Here is an 18,352-nt window from a genome sequence, read left to right on the forward strand (position 1 = left end):
GGGATCCACGGCCAAGGGTGCCCTCCTGTTGAGCAGTCCCTCCTCAGAGAGCCTGTTCCCAAGCCCCTGCTGAGGGCCAGCACGACCCCAGCCCCTGGCCCAGCTGACTGGACAAGGTGTGAGCGGCTGACCCAAGCTGGGCTGTATTCACCAACTAGAAATTTGAAACTGAACTGCTGGACTGGGAGGCATACAGGCTAGACAACCAATTTCAACCCAGAGAAGCAGAAATATCAGGCTGCTGATGTGTGGAGGTGAGCAGAGATCACGCGGCAAGAGAGAAACAAACGCTCAGCTATAGGAGGGAGTAGGACAAAGAGAGGGAACGGGTGACAGAGAGAGAAGCAGGGCCTGGATAGGGTGTGGCGAGCAAGGTGCCCAGGGCACACATTTCAGGAGGCGCTCACTCTGGGGCTTGTGCCAGGGCAGGGTCAGCACCCGAGGGTGGGTGCCTCCTTAAATGCCGTGCCCCGGGCATCTGGCTTGCCTCACCCTGTCTAGATCCCGAGAGATGGAGGGAGCTCCAGAGAGAGAAAGGTAAAGACAGAGACAGAGAGGAGAGACAGAGGAACGGAGAGACAGAGGAACAGGGAGACAAAGGTGGGTGGAGAGAGACAGAGGGAATGAGGCAGAGCCACAGAGAGAGAAACACAGGGACATGGCCACAGGCCGATGGTACAGACAGAGGGACAGACAGAAACTCTCTTGGTCTTCCTGATTCCACCCCTGGAGAGGCCTGACTATGCTTCGTCTCCGTGGGGTCCATGATGGGAACACCTGAATCTACCCTGGAAATTCCTCCTTTGGCCTGAAGGGAGCTGGAGAAGGTTTCTGCCTCTTGCCACTGAAAGATGCCTGGGACACCAGGGTCCCACCCTTGTGAAGTCAGGTGATGCAGAAGGTGATCCCCAGTAATCCGGGGGAGAAGGCCTACCCAGGAGCAATGCTTCTAGAACAGCTGGGAAAGTGGCAGAGCCTGGATGCAGAAGAGCCCTTGAACAAACAGAGGTGAGTCACCTCAGCAGGTAGAAAATCCCGGGTATCAGGGGTCCCAGGGGGTTAAATGGTCTCAGTAAACCAGTCAGGACAGGCCTATTACCTTCCTCACTTTCACAGATGAGGAAACTAAAGATATCAAGGCTGTCCAGAAGGTCAGTGACAGCTTTGAATCCAGGCCTTTTGGCCCCAGGGCCTGAGTGTCTTCTGCTCTTGGAAGGGCAGATGGCCTAGGTAACAAGTCCCCCACCCTTTCAGCTCCAGCCTGATGATGGGACCGTAAAGCAGCAGCAGAAGCGTCTGACTCTGAGGACGATGACCGTTTTGTTTTTTCCTACCTGGGTATTTTTAAACAAAGAATATTTTTTGCACAGTTAACATTAAATGTGCAGCGCTGAAAGCAGGAGGGGGGCCTCCCCTCACCCTGGTCATGTTTCTCAGGCCCCGTCTGCCAGCCACGTGGCTCTCACACGGTGGCAACAGTCACCCAGATGTGATTTTGAATTCTGACATTTCATAAGCATTTCCAAATATGTATCTTGCGAGACCCACAAAAAGACAGGATGAGAAAGAGCAATGACACTTTTTAACCCCAGGCACTGCAAATACAGAAACTCTCACATGGACAAAGCATTAGAGAAAAGCGCAATAAAGCAGGTGACAAGCAGAAATAGAGAGGGGGAAAAAAACCAAATCAAACCCCCAGCACTAAGCAGACTAGTGAAGGTCTGAGAGGCTTGTTCAGACTAAGAACTGTCTCACGGGCAGAGAGAAGCAGGTTTATCTGAGACTCAGGGCATCAGGGTCGTCAGCATGAACTTTGGGGTCTAAGAGGCCTGGGTCGCCCCCAGCAGCTCTGCTGTGTGCTTCTGGGCAAGTCACTCAGCCTCTCTGAGCCTCTGTCCCTCACTTGTACAAGGAAGGCACTGAGCCCTGCTGCACAGGGTCGTCATGAGGACTAAGTCCCAGCCCAGAGCCTGGGATCCAGGAAGGGCTCTGAAAATGCCAGCTTCCCTGCCTGTCTTCCCAGGTGAGGCCAGTGCTGCCCGGGGCCCACCCAGCCTCCCGCACAGGCAGAATCTGGCATAAAAGGAGACCTGGGGGGCAGGTGCAGAGTGGAGGTGCTTCAGGGCACGCGAGCTGTCAATGGGCAGGCCTGGAGTGACTGCCCTGCTGCCCAAATCTAGCCCTGGCCACGCCCACTGGGGGCCCTCCCCCCTGCATGGAGGAGCCACATTTCAACACCAGGGACTCACGAGCACCCTGGGAAGTAAACACCCAGATACCAAACATACCAGACATTCTCCCACATAAGCACGGCTGCTGCTCTGCTCGGAGCCAGGGGCTGCGGTCCCTCCCCACCCCCTGCCTCCACCACCCTACCCTTCAGACATCAACAGTGGGCCAGTCCAGGGGCAAGACCTCGGCCAGGCCGGCCAGCCTGGGCCCACAGTCCCCTCTGCCTCCTGCCACCCCTGCAGGGAGGAATGAGGAAACGCCAGGGGCCCTTGTCCATCCAGCACCCTTGCTGACCCCCTGCAGCCCGCAGGGCCCAGGCCCTCCCCCCAGTATCTCTCCTGGGGCTGCGTCGTTGGAGATTCCACCCTCCGCTCTGCCCCATCTTCTCCAGCCAGGCCCTCTCACTCCGAACGGCCAAGGTATGGACCTCGGCTATGAAATACCGGACAGCTTTAGTGAACAGTGGGCCAGGCTGTAAGAAAGTTCAGGACAAATGGTCAGTCAAAGGGCTGGCGTTGCAAACTCAAGCCACCCCCAGGAGCCAAGCAAGTCAAGGTTAGTGAGGGAGGATGGCTGGATGAGGGTCTGGCCCCCAGAGGGGACACCCCCCCACTCGCCCCAGGTCAGAGAGGGCTCAGTGTGGCCAAATCTTCCAAGTTTTCAAGTCTAGCTGAAAATGTGAGCTTGTGGGTAAAATCTCCCCATTTTCAATGCTGGCAACGAATTCCATTTTGAAAAGAACGCTGCAGGAGCCAAACAAAACACGTCTGTGGGCTGCCCCGGCCGTGGGCTACTGACTTATGATCCCTGGCAAGAGACAGACCCCGGCGGGGTTGGTCACCAGACAGCCGGTTCCAGTCACCGCGCTGCCCCTTCTCTCTGACCTCAGGCCAAGCAGCCCACCTCCGGTCCCGTGGCTCATCTTCAGTAAACACAATGGCTCCCACTTCCCCTAACCTTCAAACATTTCTACAGGGTGGGTGCTAGGGGCCTCATTTTACAGGTGAGGAAGCAAGGTGAAGTGTCTGCCCAAGGCCACCAAGCTGGGGAAAAACAGGGATTCAGTTCCCATACATCACACTGCCTTCCAACACTGGGCCGGACCAAGAGCTCCCCAAACCCCAGCCAGCTCTGACTCCCTGGGGTTTCATTCGGGTGACCCTCAGGGGTCACGAGTGCAGCGTTGGCTTTACTGAGGGGAAAGGGAGGGCCGTGTGGGAAGGGGACTCTTGGCAACACCGAGGCCAAGATGAGGAAACCAAGGCCCAGGGGAGGGAGAGCTTGCTCCAAGGCTCACGCTGGAGGGCAGGGCCTGGGTCCTCACAGACAAGTCCAAGGGACACTGAGGGTCAGTGCCTGGGCCTCCTGGCTCCACCGACTGTGCATCGCACCCTCTTCCTGGAATTCTCCCCGCCCTGGATGCTCAACACTGACCTTGTGTGGTCTCCTACTTCTCTGACCTCTCCTTTCCTGTCTCTTGCCCGGGGCCCTCTATACATACTGCCTCCGGATCACCCTTTCCATCTGTGGTTTCAGCCACCACCTCTTCTCAAATGCCAAACAAATCTTTATTTTCAGACCAAAAGCTCCACTGCCAGCTGGACACTCAATCCAGATGTCCCTCAGCCCCTCAAAGTCTTTATCCTCAATTGGTGGCTTCATCTCTCTTCTCCACCCCAGCTGGCACCACTGCCCAGTCATTCAAGGAGGTAGAAACTCGGGCCTCGCCCCTCACCTGTCCCTCTCCTTATCTCCAGTTTTGACCAGACAGGCCATCCAATTCTACATCCTAAATCTTCCTCAGATTTGCTCCCCACTCTCCATCTCCCCTGCCACTTTCCAGGCTCTCTCTCTTCTCACTGTCTCTGTCTCTGTTTCTCTCTGTCTCTCCACCTCTGTCTCCCTCTCCTGCATCACCTCCTAGGAGGCCTCCTGACCCTGCACAACCATCCTCCATCCCAGCCATTGGAGGGAACTTTCTAAAATGCAAATCTGACCCAGTTATTGGCCTTCAGGGGGCTCCTCATTACCCTCAGGATAAAGCCCAAGCTCCTAATGTACCCAGCAAGGCTCCCCGTGACTGGGCCCCACCTGCCCTGGTCTCACCTCCTATCTATCCCTACCCTACACGCCATGTTCCTGCAACCTGGAGCCTCTATTATACCTCACACTTCCCTGGCCTCATGCCTTTGCCTCTGCTGTCCCCTTGGCTTACTCTCACGCTGTACCTTCAGCTCAAGCATCACCTCCTACAGGAAGTCCTCCCTGATTCTCATCCTCTCCAAGTTGGGGAGGTGTCCGTCTGCTCTGGGCTCTCATAGAACCTTGAGTTTATCCTGGCCTCTACTGTGCTATATACGAGCCTCGGTTTCTGCCCCCACTGAACTGGGAGTTCCATGAGGGCAAAGTCCATGTCTTATTGACTTTCTGTGTGCCCAGCACCTTGTAGAGTTTACGGCCATCAGTAGCACTCAATAAATGTTTGCTTAAGGGAGGCCTGATCCACAGAGCTGGTGACCTGGACAAGAAGCCAGGACTCCTGACTCCCAGTCCAGTGCCCTTTTCAACTGCTCCCAAAGCCAGGCTGTAATCCAACACTTTCACCTATGAACAAACCCACACATCTGGACGCCGTGTTCACTCAAAGCTCCAGCCCAGCCAACCACCAGGTGAAGGCTCTGAACAAGAGCTGGCAGAGGCAATGGCTCCACCTGCCAAGACGAGGCTCTCAGCTCTCCCGGTCGGGGGCACGCGCAGGTGGAGAAGCGATGGCTCAGTGCGCTGGGCCTCTGCAGGAAAGCGTGGCGAGCAGCAGGGCTGGAAACTAAGCTCCATCCTGAGGTTCCGGAACTAAGAAGACCTAGAGATCCTTGATTCCTGCTGCATCCGCAGGCCTGGGAACTCTAGTTCAGGGAAGGAGAGTGAGTCTGCCCAGGTCTCTGGGTCAGACAGCAGTGAGACCAACAAGAACACCACTGCTTTCTGGAAAGAAGCAGGGAACACCTCCTTTACCAACTGAAAGCCTGCCCCCACTCTGGTTGCATTAGAGCCATGGGGGATCCGTCCAAACTGACCTGAGTGCTCACATCTCAGCAAGAGTAGCAACTCTGGACCTCGGCCCTCCCAACCCCCGCCCTCACGCCCGCGGTCCTCAGTAAATCCTTCTCCTGGATTAAGAGAACCCATACAACAACAGGCTGCCCAAGGCTTGGGCCTGGTTTATATGCACAGAGTAGGAAAGGGCCATTCTCTCAGAAAGCAGTGGAGAACAGCCCATTTCCACTGCTAAGAAAAGGCAGCATTGTGTTTGGAACAAAGCCTGAAAAAGCCGGCTGGGCAGGGTGGCAGCCATCTGTGGACCGCCCTGCTGAGCAAAGAGCAAACACTGTTACTGCAAAAGTGAGGGGGAGGCCGGGAGACAGGAAAAATCACCTTGGCTCCAGCAGAAACGTAACATTGAAGAGAAAAGGGACAATGGTTGCCAGGATATCCTTCTGTGGACAAGAGCTATTTGAAGAATGATGGCTCTTTTTTGTTGAAATATGTCTATTACAGGCCCGTTTCATATTTATGGTTTAGGGAGGTTCGGTTTCCCACTAGGCAATCAATCAATTTTCTTGCCCAATTGACATTCACTTCAAAAAGATGAGAAAAGGAGACAAATAGTGGCCTCCACAAGATTCTCCCCACCCCCAAAAGACTGGTAAGAAGCAGAATATATCTGTCAGGGAAAAATCCATTTTCTTCTCAAAAAGAGTGAACCATACAGTTGAAACTGGGTCTTTAACAACAGCAACAACAAGAAGCAGTGTAGCATGCCTTGATTACACCAGGGCAAAAACAAAAAAAAACCAAAAAATCAGTAACAACAACAAAAAAACAGAGACAAGAGCTCCTGCAAAATGACTGTCTACAATTAAATGAAAATGCAGTTGTTGAAAAGAACATTTATGAACAGGGCTGTTCTGAAAGTCCCGAGCTGGCCAAAAGAGAAGAACATTTCAAGAGCCATCATCCTATTAAAGCCTTGGAAGTCATTTGTCTTTCATCATGAAGGTGAAAAACAAGGTCCTTGGCTTAATTATTCTCCACCAACACGGTTCTGTTTAATCTGTACGCAGGGTGTGCAGCTGAAATACAGATTTCAGCCAATTTCTTTCAGGCACAAGGCACAGACAACAAATCGCTAAGCAGAATGGCGACCTCTACTTCAAGGGAACAGAACGCCAGCTAATAAGAATCCCACCCAGATGACAATGGTCAAAGGAACTCACGACCAGAGATGCCTGGCCTGGAGGATGGAAGGGTGATTTTCACCATGCGTGACTTATGCAATGAAATGGACGCAGCTAAAGTTCATGGTGGTGGGGGGGGGGAAGGAGGGGTTTCACAGCACCCAGACAGATGAGGGGGGCAGAGAGCACCCCCCCTGCCCCAGTTTTCAGACCAGAGCTGCCGAGACTCCGGGCCAGATTCAGCAAGCGAAGGCTCCTTTGGCATCAGAACAGTTTATCTGATTCTCCCTTCTAAAACGATAAAGGAGCTGGCCTATTGACAAGCTCGGCTGCTTAATTAATTGTAAAGTCCCTTCGGGTGTGAATGCTGGCAGCAGGAGCATCTCAAGACCTGGAAATAACTGGTTTGGAAATGCTAAGGTGTTTGCAGACTCAGAGAGCAACCCTGCCTAACACAGATTCAGGTACCACATGATGGCATGCGGGTTGCTCCAGGAAGCTTGAGATAAGTTTGGAGAAAAATACGACTTTAGACCCTAGTAGCCATTCTCAGAGAGAATCATTGCCAGTCAGAGCTGGAAGGGACGTTCAGTTCTGAGAGCATCAGAATCCACTGGAGGGCTTATTACATCACAGATCTGGGGGGCTCTACCCTCTAGAGAGTCTGCTTTAGTAGGTTTAGGGTGAGACTCAAGAGTCTGTGCTCCTCACATGTTCCCAGATGCCAGCTGGTCTGTGCACCCGACTTTGAATAGTGCTGATGTAAACCAGTGGACTTCAGATCGGTTTCACCAGAAGTCTCTTCTTCAAAGGATACTGCAATATACTAAATAGATAAAGGTGGTATTTTATTAAGGGGCTCAAATTGTATCATATACTTATTATAGTCATTCAGTGAGAACAGTAAGATGTGGTTGATGCCAAATCTTTAACTCAGAGGTTATGAGGGACATTTGCAGGTTTCTGACAGCTTCAAGATCCAGATTATTCCTGTCTTATGTTTTCCCTGCACACACAGATCAGTAGTTACAAACGGTGTTTATGTGTATATGTGTGTATACATATATACACATACACACACATATGTAAATAATGTTTTTTTCAGTTTGCCTTGCACTTTCAGGATGCTCATTAGTAAAGAGAAGTAGCAGAAAGAGCTTTGTTCTGAAATCTATGCAAAATAGATTAACCTGGCACCAGACGTCACCTTGGCAGCTCTCCAAAGTGTTAGATTTGATAACTAATAGGTATGAGCATGGGTGTGGATCTTGCTTTTTCTAAAAAACAGATTAGATAAAATTCTGCCTTAAAAATGAGACCCTGGGGGCTTCCCTGGTGGCGCAGTGGTTAAGAATCCGCCTGCCAGTGCAGGGGACACGGGTTTGAGCCCTGGTCCGGGAAGGATCCCACATGCTGCGGAACAACTAAGCCCGTGCGCCACAACTACCGAGCCTGTGCTCTAGAGCCCGTGAGCCACAACTACTGAGCCCATGCTCCACAACTACTGAAGCCCACGTGCCTAGAGCCCGTGCTCCGCAACAAGAGACACCACCGCAATGAGAAGCCTGTGCACCGCAACGAAGAGCAGCCCCCGCTCACCACAAGAGAAAGCCCACGCGCAACAACGAAGACCCAATGCAGCCAAAAATAAAATAAATAAATAAAATAAAATAAAATAAAATAAATTTAAAAAATGAGACCCTGGCAAGTTACTTAATCTCTCTGAGCCCTGGTTCCCTAACAACTAATGGTACTAAAAACACCTACCTCACAAGGTTTTTGAACAGATCAAAGCAGATGATCTCTACAAAAGCAGTTTTCAAACCACAAAGTGCACTGCTCACGTGATCCTTCTGTCCTGAAGGCAAACGTCCCCACTCCTTCAAAGCCCTGGGCTGGTTTATAAGGTACCACGTGCTTCAACCAATGGCTACAGATTAGAGCCACCAGCCCGCCCCACCCAGACCAACTGAACCAGAATCTCTGGGCTGAATGTCAGTATTTTTTAAACACTCTCCGGGGGATGCTAATGAGTAACCAAGATTATTCCATATTTCCTCCCGAGTTCCATACAAAACCCTGCCAGGCTGCTCCCATTGCTTCTGGATGGCCACTAGCAACAAGAGAGAAAGAGAAAAAAAATATCCCTAACCAGACCCTGACTTTTTCACTGCTGTTGGCCTAAAAGGGGGGTTTTAATCACCATAGCTACTAATTCTGGAGCACCGATACATGCTGGGTGATTTACATACATTATCACTTTTAATCCTCCCTGTACCTGGGTGAGGTAGATATTATTCTTGCCCATTTTTACAATAGCTTTATTGAGATAAAATTCACACATACTGTACAGCTCACCCACTAAAAGTATACAAATTCAACAGCTTTGAGTATATTCACAAAGCTGTGCAACCATCACCACAATCCATTCTAGAACACTTTCATCACCCCCCCCAAAGAAACTCCATACCCTTTAGCCATCACCCCTGACTTCTCCCATCTCCCCCAGCCCTAGGCACCAGGAAACTGGGTCTCCTTCTTGTCTCTATAGATTTGCCTATTCTGGACATTTCATATCAATGGAATCATACAATATGTGGTCTTTTGTGACTGGCTTCTTTCTTTTTTTTGGCTGCGTTGGGTCTTCGTTGCTGCATGTGGGCTTTCTCTAGTTGTGGCGAGCAGGGGCTACTCTTCGTTGCGGGGCGCAGGCTTCTCATTGCGGTGGCTTCTCTTGTTGCGGAGCATGGGCTCTAGGCGTGCGGGCTTCAGTAGTTGTGGTGCGTGGGCTCAGTAGTTGTGGGTCACGGGCTCTAGAGCACAGGCTCAGCAGTTGTGGCGCACGGGCTTAGTTGCTCCATGGCATGTGGGATCTTCCCGGACCAGGGCTTGAACCCGTGTCCCCTGCATTGGCAGGTGTATTCTTAACCACTGCACCACCAGGGAAGTCCCATGACTGGCTTCTTTCACTTAATGTTTTCAAGGTTCATCCATGTTGTAGGATGTAATTTATTCCCTTTTACGGCCAAGTAACATTCCATTGTATGGATATAGCACGTTTTATTTATCCATTCATCAACTGAGGAACATTTGGGTTGTTTCCACTTTTGAGATATTATGAACATTCCTGTACAACTTTCTGTGTGGACATATGTTTTAATTTCTCTTGGTCATATATACCTAGGAGTGGAATTGCTGGGTCATATGGTAACGCTATGTTTAGCCTTTTGAGGAACTGCCAGATTGTTTTCCAAAGTGTCTGCACCATTTTACATTCCCAACAGCAGTCTATGAGGATTACAACTTCTCTACATCCTTACTAATACTTGTTATTATCTGTCCTTTTTATTATAGTTATCCTAGTGGATGTGAAGTGGTATCTCATCGTGGTTTTGATTTGCATTTCTTTGATAGCTAATGATGTTGAGCATCTTTTTATGTGCTTATACTTCTTTGGAGAAATGTGCATTGAGATACTTTGCCCATTTTTTAATTGGGCTATTTGTCTTTTTATTAGAGTTGTAATAGCTCTTTGTATATTCTAGATACAAGTCCTTTATCGGATCTATAATTTGCGAAAATTCTCATTCTGTGGATTGTCTTTTCACTTTTTGTCCTTTGAAGCACAACAGTTTTTAATTTTGATGATGTCCAATTTATTTTTTGTTGCTTGTGCTTTTGGTGTCATATCTGATCCAAGGTCACAAATATTTGTGGCTTTTTCTTCCAAGCGTTTTGTGGTTTTAGCTCTTACAGTAGGTCTTTGATCCAACTTGGGCTAATTTTTGTATATGTTTGGAGTTAGGGAGGAAGCTGAAGCTCAAATGTCTAGTAACCTCTCCAGAGCCAGACTGTTCCGATCAGCAGTCCTGCCTGGCTACATGGCTTCCAAAGAGCCAAGGTGTACTGGTGGTGGTTCGTGGTAGAGGCAGGGAGAAGGGCCACGGAAGCAAGCCGTGGAGGAGCTTGTCACCCAAGACAGGCACAGGCACTGTACTCAGTAAAGGGGGACCCTGCAGCCAAAAAGCAGAGCACAGTCAATGAGCCCCACAGTGGGCAGGACATGCGCAGGCTCACGGGGTCGCTAAACCCAGAGGTGGCCCATTGACCTCACTCCAGTTATCTCTGCAGCCTACCCGAATCTGCCCCAGTGTCCTTCTAGGTCTCCGAGCTCCAAGCTCAAGTGAAGTTGTCTTATGTCTTTTGGGCACAGTTGAAGGGAAAGAGATTTGGCTGGCTCCAGAGTTGTTCAGCCAGAGAAGGACCCGTGAGGGGACTCAGTTTCCCAACTCTGAGTCCATATTACCAGTGGGTCTGGAGACACCAACGTAAGATGACCAGCAGTGATAGAAGAGGCCACTTCATAGGGCTGCTAAAAAAACTGAGGATTCATGAGAATCCAGCAACGCCCTTAACACCACAGGAAACAAGATAAGGGGTCACACAGGGCAGCTTAGTGGAAATCAGAGGGTTGAAGGGCCTTTTCAGTCACAGTTTGTGATGGTAACTAAAACCGTGGCTGCATCTAAACTATCAATACATAAACAGTGAGGAACAGGAAGGTCTGCTTGCTTCCCTGAAACCCAGGTCATGGGTACAACACATTGGAAAGACAAGTGCTGTCAGAACTTGTAGTGTGATTCACTGCAAGTGGACTCAGTCCCTAGTAAAGGTGATTTACAGGTGTAATGCACTGTAGTCAAGGTTATCTTTACACACAGTAAACTTCTTCACGATGAAATTCCATGAGCATCAGTTTCTCCCTTTTGCAGATGAGGAAACTGTGCTCAAAAAGACCAGCTGACTTGTCCAAGGTCATACAGAGAGTGGGAGATGGAGCTGGATTTTGAACCCAGAAGCTTGAATCCAAGCCTAGAGCTCTTCCCAGGTCCCAGAAGCAGCCCGTCTGGTTAGAAAGCCAAGATGGTGCCCCACTCCCACGACACCTGGACACCTCCAAACACTCAGGCCACCCACCACATCCAAGGGCAAAATACCTGAAGCAAATGAAAGCCCAAGGAACAGTTTTTGAATCAATTATAAAAACTAACTTGCCTGATCCACACACATGAAAAGTAATCGCAATCATGTCTTAACATTTGTTGTGTACCTTATTAAGTGCCAGGCATATGTGAAGCCCTTCTTTACCTGCATTAGTTCGCTTAATTATCACAGCAGCAGTAGAAGGTAGGTGCTATCATTATCCCCATCTTAAAACAGAGATCTAAGAAGGCAGCATGGACTCCTTGAACTTTTCAGAAGTGTCTGATTTCTGCTAAGAACATACAGAACCAGCCATGTCCCTACCACCACCTCTCCAAGGGACCCAGTGCTAGGACAACAGCGGGTGTGAGCAACCTGTGATGTTAAATGAGAGATTTGGAACCCTTGTGAATGCTCAGGGTATGGTATCAAATAAGACTCAATACCACAGGGACCAAAGTTAAACACACGCATGGTTGCCTTTAGCTATCACTCGTTTGCCCTCAAATTACATGATTAAAGAAAAAAAAAAAGCTAACAGCTTTGGAAAATGTGCTAACAAAGTGACGGACTAAAGTGGAAATTTAGGATTTCAAAGATGAGTTGGGAGACTCTATTCCAAGAAGGGACAGATTGGATCTCTCTGCCAAGCAAGTATGAGACAGAAAAAGCGTCTGAGTCAGAGGGAAGAAGGCCAATGCTATTCCAAAGAGCCACAAATTAAAAACCAATTATGCAAGGCTTGCTAAAAAAATGTCAGTGGGCTGCCTTTATGTTTTAAATCACTAAAAACATAAGCATGCTTATGCCAACATTTACCCAGCACATCAGCTGGTTTGGGGAAACTTTTTATGCTCAGGCTAAACATGGATGAACATTTTGGTCTTTTTGGTGAGCAAACTCCTAGGGTGAGCACACCTTCCAAGACCACACTGTAGTTCATGGATTCAAAGTCCCACTTCTTCCAAAGGTGAAAGCCTTCTAAATGTTCTCTAGGGCCCCTGGAGAAGTTGGGAGATGACCAATGTGAAATCCACAAACAGCTAAGTCTCCTCTCCTGTTCTCAAGAGGATGAGGACAAGGATCTAGTCGCCACATGCAGGACGTGCTGCAGAGACAGTCCACGATGGAATGCACACACTGATTCCTCAAGGGGACACCCTCAGAAGGCTCCCTGATAGGGATCAGAAGAGCACAAGAAGTACAAACAGATAAAGTCAGGTTCCCAAATGTAGCCAAGTACTCTCTGGGCCTACTAAATACACAGATTCCCTGGACTCTGCCCTCAGAGATTCTGAGTCCATGGGCCCAAGGTTGGGTCTGGAAATCTGGATTCATAAGAAGTTTTCCAAGTGGTTTTGATGATCAACCAATTTTGGGAATGGTTGGTTTGATTTTCATTGTGTCCTCTTGTCTTTGGCCTGAAGTCGCTTATGTTCAGAAATAGAAAAAGAAATGGACAAATGCTTGGAGGTGAGAATTGGGAGATATAGAAACCAAGGGATGGAAAGTTTAAGTGACTTGCCAAGTTGACACAGCTAATTAATGTTCAAACCAACAAGCCTGTGTTGAACAGTCTACAGGCCAGGCACTGTCCACCGACTGGTGGAAGTAAAAAGGAATGGAAGATGTAGTCCCCATCCTTGGGACCTGAACACAGGACACAAACTCAAAAGCCGGCTGGTGACATAGGCATTGTGAAGCGGGCTGGGAAAGGCAACAGGAGGCGGTGGGGACTGCAGAGAAATGAGGACTACACGCCAATACAGTGAGCTCAGCTCCAGCTTCTCGTTGCATGTAAGGGTGTGGGTCTAGGGTGCCCAGATATTCTGGGTTTTTTAAAGAAGTCAAAAAGTCCACATTTCCTGGCTTTTAAATATAGCAACTCATTCAAAAAAAAAAAAAAAAAAAAAAAAAACCCACACTGTGAGGGCCGAACAAGATTCATCTGTAGGCTGACTCCTGCCCATGGAATGACAGTTTGCAATCTCTTTCTTAAAAGGTCATCCAGACTAACCTCCCTTGAACTTGAGTCCCCTCTAGAGCACTGCAGAGTGACACAGAGAGTGAGGGGTCCCATCCAGCAGGTTAAGTCATTGCTTGCTCTGTGTGTGTGCTTGCGCGCGCACGTGCACACACATAAGGGCGGGGCTTCTGGCCTCCCTCCACCACTACTGGAAATGCATTCCAGGCCCAGAGGCAGGGCATGGCCACTGCAACCACTGCAGCCCACTCGGAGATGACCCACCCAGGAAGGGACGAGATCTCCAGGACAACAGAGAGTGCTTGGTGGAGGACTCCAGCTTAAGGGGCTGCAGAACAAAAAGTGGAGGAAGGAAGGAAAGCTCTGGAGAAAGCCAGAGAGCAAAGTTGTCTTGAAAAGGAGTATTGGAAAGGAAAGAAGAACAAAGAGAAAGAGAGAAGTATCGGCTCTAAAAATCCCATAAGCCACAATATAACACGTCCAGATTCCCTAGCCAACCCTCACAACGAGCAGTCTGGCCACTTCCCATCCACTTGGTTTCCTTAGCTTTTCTTCACGATACTGACCACTACCTGGCCTTTTATACTGTATATGAATTTGCTTATTTTTGGATATCCCCACTCCAATACATAGCCCAAGAGAAGGTGGACTTTGTCTACTTTGCTAATGGTTCAGCTCCCAGTGTCTGGCCCAGTGCTTGGCACATGGTAGGTGCTTAGCATGTTATCTGTTGGACAAATGGACTGCGGGGAAGCACTTGGCACCAAAATAGTTTAACGTGATGTGACAACCCTATAATATTGGGTTGGCCAAAAAGTTCGTTCGGGATTTTCGTAACAGCTCATGGAAAATCCCGAACGAACTTTTTGGCCAACCCAATAAAAACATCAGCACAAAGCATTTTATCATTTACAAAACCCGTCCTTTAACTTAATTCCTCTGATTTTCTTTTACCCAACTGCTTCATGTATTTGGACATGGCCTGAGAGGCTGCTGGCCTCTATAAGGCGCACAGCCCAAGAGCCAGCTGGGACAGAGCTGCCTGCACAGTGGTTCCGCCTGTCCTCTCTCCGGGGCCCTGGGAGATGATATGGCTGCAGAACTGCAGGGCTCAGCGTTAATCTGGGCGTGTCATCAAAATGATGGAGGACTCTGGGGCCAGGTTCATCCTGCTTCCCCAGCCCGATAGAGTACTGATTAGAGGCCTGGAAGTCTGGCAGAGAGCACAGAAGGCAGCATAGCATAAGGTTAAAGCTTTGGCTGAAAAGTCAGACTGCCTGGCCTCATTTCGCACCTGCGTGACCTTGGATGTCCCCAAGACTTGTTGACTGCGTCCACAATGTGGGCATAACAATAACAACAGTAATAATAATGACCTCAGAAGGGTTCTCATGCGAGTTCAACAAGATGCTTCACAGAGAGCACCCAGCACTGTGCCTGGTACACACCACTACCACAGCAGCAGCGTCTTGCCCATGCAGGGCCCAGCTCTGCCGCCTTCCAGCCGTGCGACCCTGAGTGACTTGACCTCCTCCTCCCTGGACCTCAAATTCCTCTTCTTTATTTTTTTATTTATTTTTCAATTTTTTAAATTTTATTATTATTTTTTTTGGCCGTGCCGCGCGGCTTGCAGGATCTCAGTTCCCTGACCAGGTATTGAACCTGGGCCACAGCAGTGAAAGCGTTGAGTCCTAACCACTGGACCACCAGGGAATTCCCAAATTCCTCTTCTTTAAAATGGGGAGAACCAGATCACCAGGATCAGGTAAGGAATAAACAAGACTCCACATGTTACGCCCTTAGCACAGGGCCTACTACATATTAAACACCTAATAAATGTGAGCTCGTATCTTATTATTATTCAAGAAAGTTTCACTAGTCCAAAATGCCAGTGTGAAAATCCACCACAGGCAGTGTGCCATATGCAAATAAATCTTCGAGACATAAGGTTCTCCAGCTGCAAGTTTCTCTCCCAACCCCCTTTATCTTTCAGTTTCTCTCAGAATGAACCCCCCACCCATCTTGGGTCTGACCTAGAACATCGGAGGTTGGTTCCCAGTGCAGGGCTGACCTTAGTCCACGCCAGCACCCGCTACACTGCAGTCTGACAGCGAGGGAGGGGACATGCAAATATGCCCTAAAAATGGCTTGTTATTTTCACAGCCTGGATGGTGTGTGTTTGTGGGTGCCTGGGAGGACAATACGTCACTGTCAGGTACAGGGCATATGTCACCAATTTGGGGGAGGCTGTGAAATGTAAAAATACCCAATCCAAATAAAGGCCGTTTCAAAAAAAAAAGAAAGAAAGAAAGAAAGAAAGAAAGAAAAGCTCCTCCAGCGCCTTTTGCGGAGGGGAGAGGTGGTAACTCAGCCCCTGCCACCAGGCAGATCCCAGAGACCAAGGCACCCGGCTCCTCATCAACCCCACAGCCTCAGTAGCCCTGCTCAGCTACTGGTTTTAAATGGTTTTAAATACTATGGAATGACCCAGAAATGAATGCTTTCAAGTTCTGGGCCTGGGAAGGCAAAATAGCACAAGACCAAAGATAAGGGCTCTCCATAAAGAACACAGAGCACTAACTAAGCCAGGAAGTGCTATCCACAGCACGCTCATTGACAAAATCAATTCAGAAGAATATAATTACCGTCAACTCTCATCTTGTAATCAACCGTCTTTAGTGGGCATCTACAGGGCACCTAATCCAGGTATCGCCAGCACAAATGTCTACAGTAGGGGCCATGCGGTCCAAGATAAATGAAGGCAGCCGGTGGCAACAAAAGCAAAACTGACAGCGTAAGCAAAATCGAGAGTAACAGGGAGGCGCCGGGGCCCGTGGGAGACTGGAGAGAGCAAAGAAGTGAAGCGGGTTCCCCGCTCCTGGCAGCTGTGTCCGTGCCAGAACAGGGCACGGTGTGGCCAGATCTTCCCACTTTGTAATCGAAGATTAAAATCCAAATTTTCAAGTGAAATGTTGGTTCCAGCTTCTTTTAAAACACTGCTCAGGCCAAACAAAACACACCTGAGAGCCACATCCGGCCCGCCAACAGGCACCCCCGCCGCCCCCGCCCCACCGGCCGAGCTCCCCAGCAGCCCTTCTGTGCAATTTTTATGGTACTTATGGGGAGAGGGAGGGCAGAGCAGGAATGGTATTAAAATATCCAACTCCCCCCTGCCGGTACCCAGACACCTTTCTCCACTAAGAGTCCCCCTTTCTGGGACGTCCAGCCCTGTGAGCTCCATCCTACAGGATGAGCCCCCATCCGGGCGCACCTCTGTCTGTGAATGCTCCCTCCCCGCAGGGCGGCCCAGCACCTGACGCTCAGCTGCCTCCCCCGAGGCCTCTGGCCCAGCTGCCTCTCCAGCTCCCACCACCGGCTCCTTCTCCCTTCCAGGCGGGCAGCTGCTCTGTCCGGCCTCTGAAGAACTGGCCGTGCTGGGGACCTCACTGGGGCAGGCCTTTGGACAAATCGCCAGCCCCGGGGAAGTGACCGGGGGCGTGCCCAGCACTGATGCTCACCCACGCTGGGGACTTCTGCTTCTCCCCGGTCCCCAGGGAAAAGCTACTCTTCTACAAGTAAGGCTCATGAGCACTGCAGCTCCAAGGGACCCGAGGAGGGCGTGCTCCACGTGTGGGTCCTCTGCAAACATCAGCTAAGGCAGATGATACCGGGCGACTGAGGCCAAGTCCAGCTCTGGCAGCAGCTTGGGAAGGGAGCCCGCACCACCCCTCCTCCAAGTTCCTGCTTTCAGCTCCAGCCTGGGGCCAAGAGCAATAGAGACAATGATGTGACGAATGATAACAATTTTTAAAGCTAACCCAATATTGGCATTGCCTTATATACTTTTCAAAGCATGTGCACATTCCCATTATCTCCCCTGACCCCACCCCCAGCACCCCAGAGAGATGGCCAAATGTTATTATTCAATACTTTTATTATTAATCACTCTTCCCTTGCCCCTCAAAGAACCAGAGACAGGTTCGGCATCCTGCCCTAGCCCAGTGCTTCTCAAACGCTAACATGGCGGTGAAATCCCCAGGGGAGCTTGATAAAACACAGATTCGGATTCAGACCGTCTGGGGTGGGGCCTGAGATTCTGCACTTCTAACAACCTCAGGATGTTACTGACATGGATGCTACTGGTCCTCAGACCCCATGTTAAACAGCAAGGCTTAGGCCACACGGTGAGTTTAGGGCTAGACCTAGGACACTGATCCAGGCGTCCTACCCTGCCCCCAGGATCCTGCCCGGTGGGAACAAGGCTCGCTCACCTCACTCTTCACGGGTTGGGGCCTCTTGCCCAGTTTCACCTCCAGGAAGTGCAAAGGGGCAATCATGGCCCCAATGTTGCGGATGTCGGCGTATTTCAGCTCCTCTGCAGTCAGAGCCGAGCTGGGGAGTCCGGTCAGGGGGCCGAGCCCTGGCAGAGAGCCCGCAGTCATGGAAGGGTCTGGGATCTGCCCAGGCATCATAGCAGGAGGAACGGCAGTCCAGCCTGGAGTGGACAGGAGAAGAGCAGGACAGGCACGGTCAGCCGGGTGAGAGGTTCCATGAGGGGTTTAAGTCCCTGTGTCTTACCAGGACCCCACCCTTTCTTTCACCAATGTCCCCCTAAACCCCTTCCCCACCTTAAGTTGCTCTTCCTGCCCTTAAGTCCATTCTGTTATTGAGGGAAACTTGATCAGTTAATTCACACCAAGGTTATTGTTGGCACTTAGGCAATGCTTAACCCAATCACAGGCCACATTGATTCAGCATTTGCTACGGGCTGGGCACTGCGGTAATCCTTCCATCAGTCCCATAAGACTGGGTCAGAGGCCATGACATGGAGGAAGAAGCCAAGGCTTAGAAGGAGAACTCGCTCCAGACTGTACACAGTTAAAACCGGAGGAGCTGGATTTAGACTGCAACACGC

The 18,352-nt window shown here is 50.0% G+C and overlaps 1 protein-coding gene across 3 annotated transcripts in view; it reads right to left on the reverse strand.

Annotated features, from left to right (window-relative positions):
• The window catches only part of JDP2 (Jun dimerization protein 2), a 40,651-nt gene that overhangs the window by 13,080 nt on the left and 9,219 nt on the right, over positions 1-18,352 (reverse strand). For all 3 annotated transcript variants that reach the window (XM_068542292.1, XM_068542299.1, XM_068542306.1), the window contains exon 2: positions 17,709-17,932. In XM_068542292.1, coding sequence (XP_068398393.1) covers positions 17,709-17,932 — 224 coding nt within the window. The remainder of the gene's footprint in view (positions 1-17,708; positions 17,933-18,352) is intronic.

Source organism: Eschrichtius robustus, chromosome 1, assembly GCF_028021215.1.
Source record: "Eschrichtius robustus isolate mEscRob2 chromosome 1, mEscRob2.pri, whole genome shotgun sequence".
NCBI classification, from domain to species: domain Eukaryota; kingdom Metazoa; phylum Chordata; class Mammalia; order Artiodactyla; family Eschrichtiidae; genus Eschrichtius; species Eschrichtius robustus.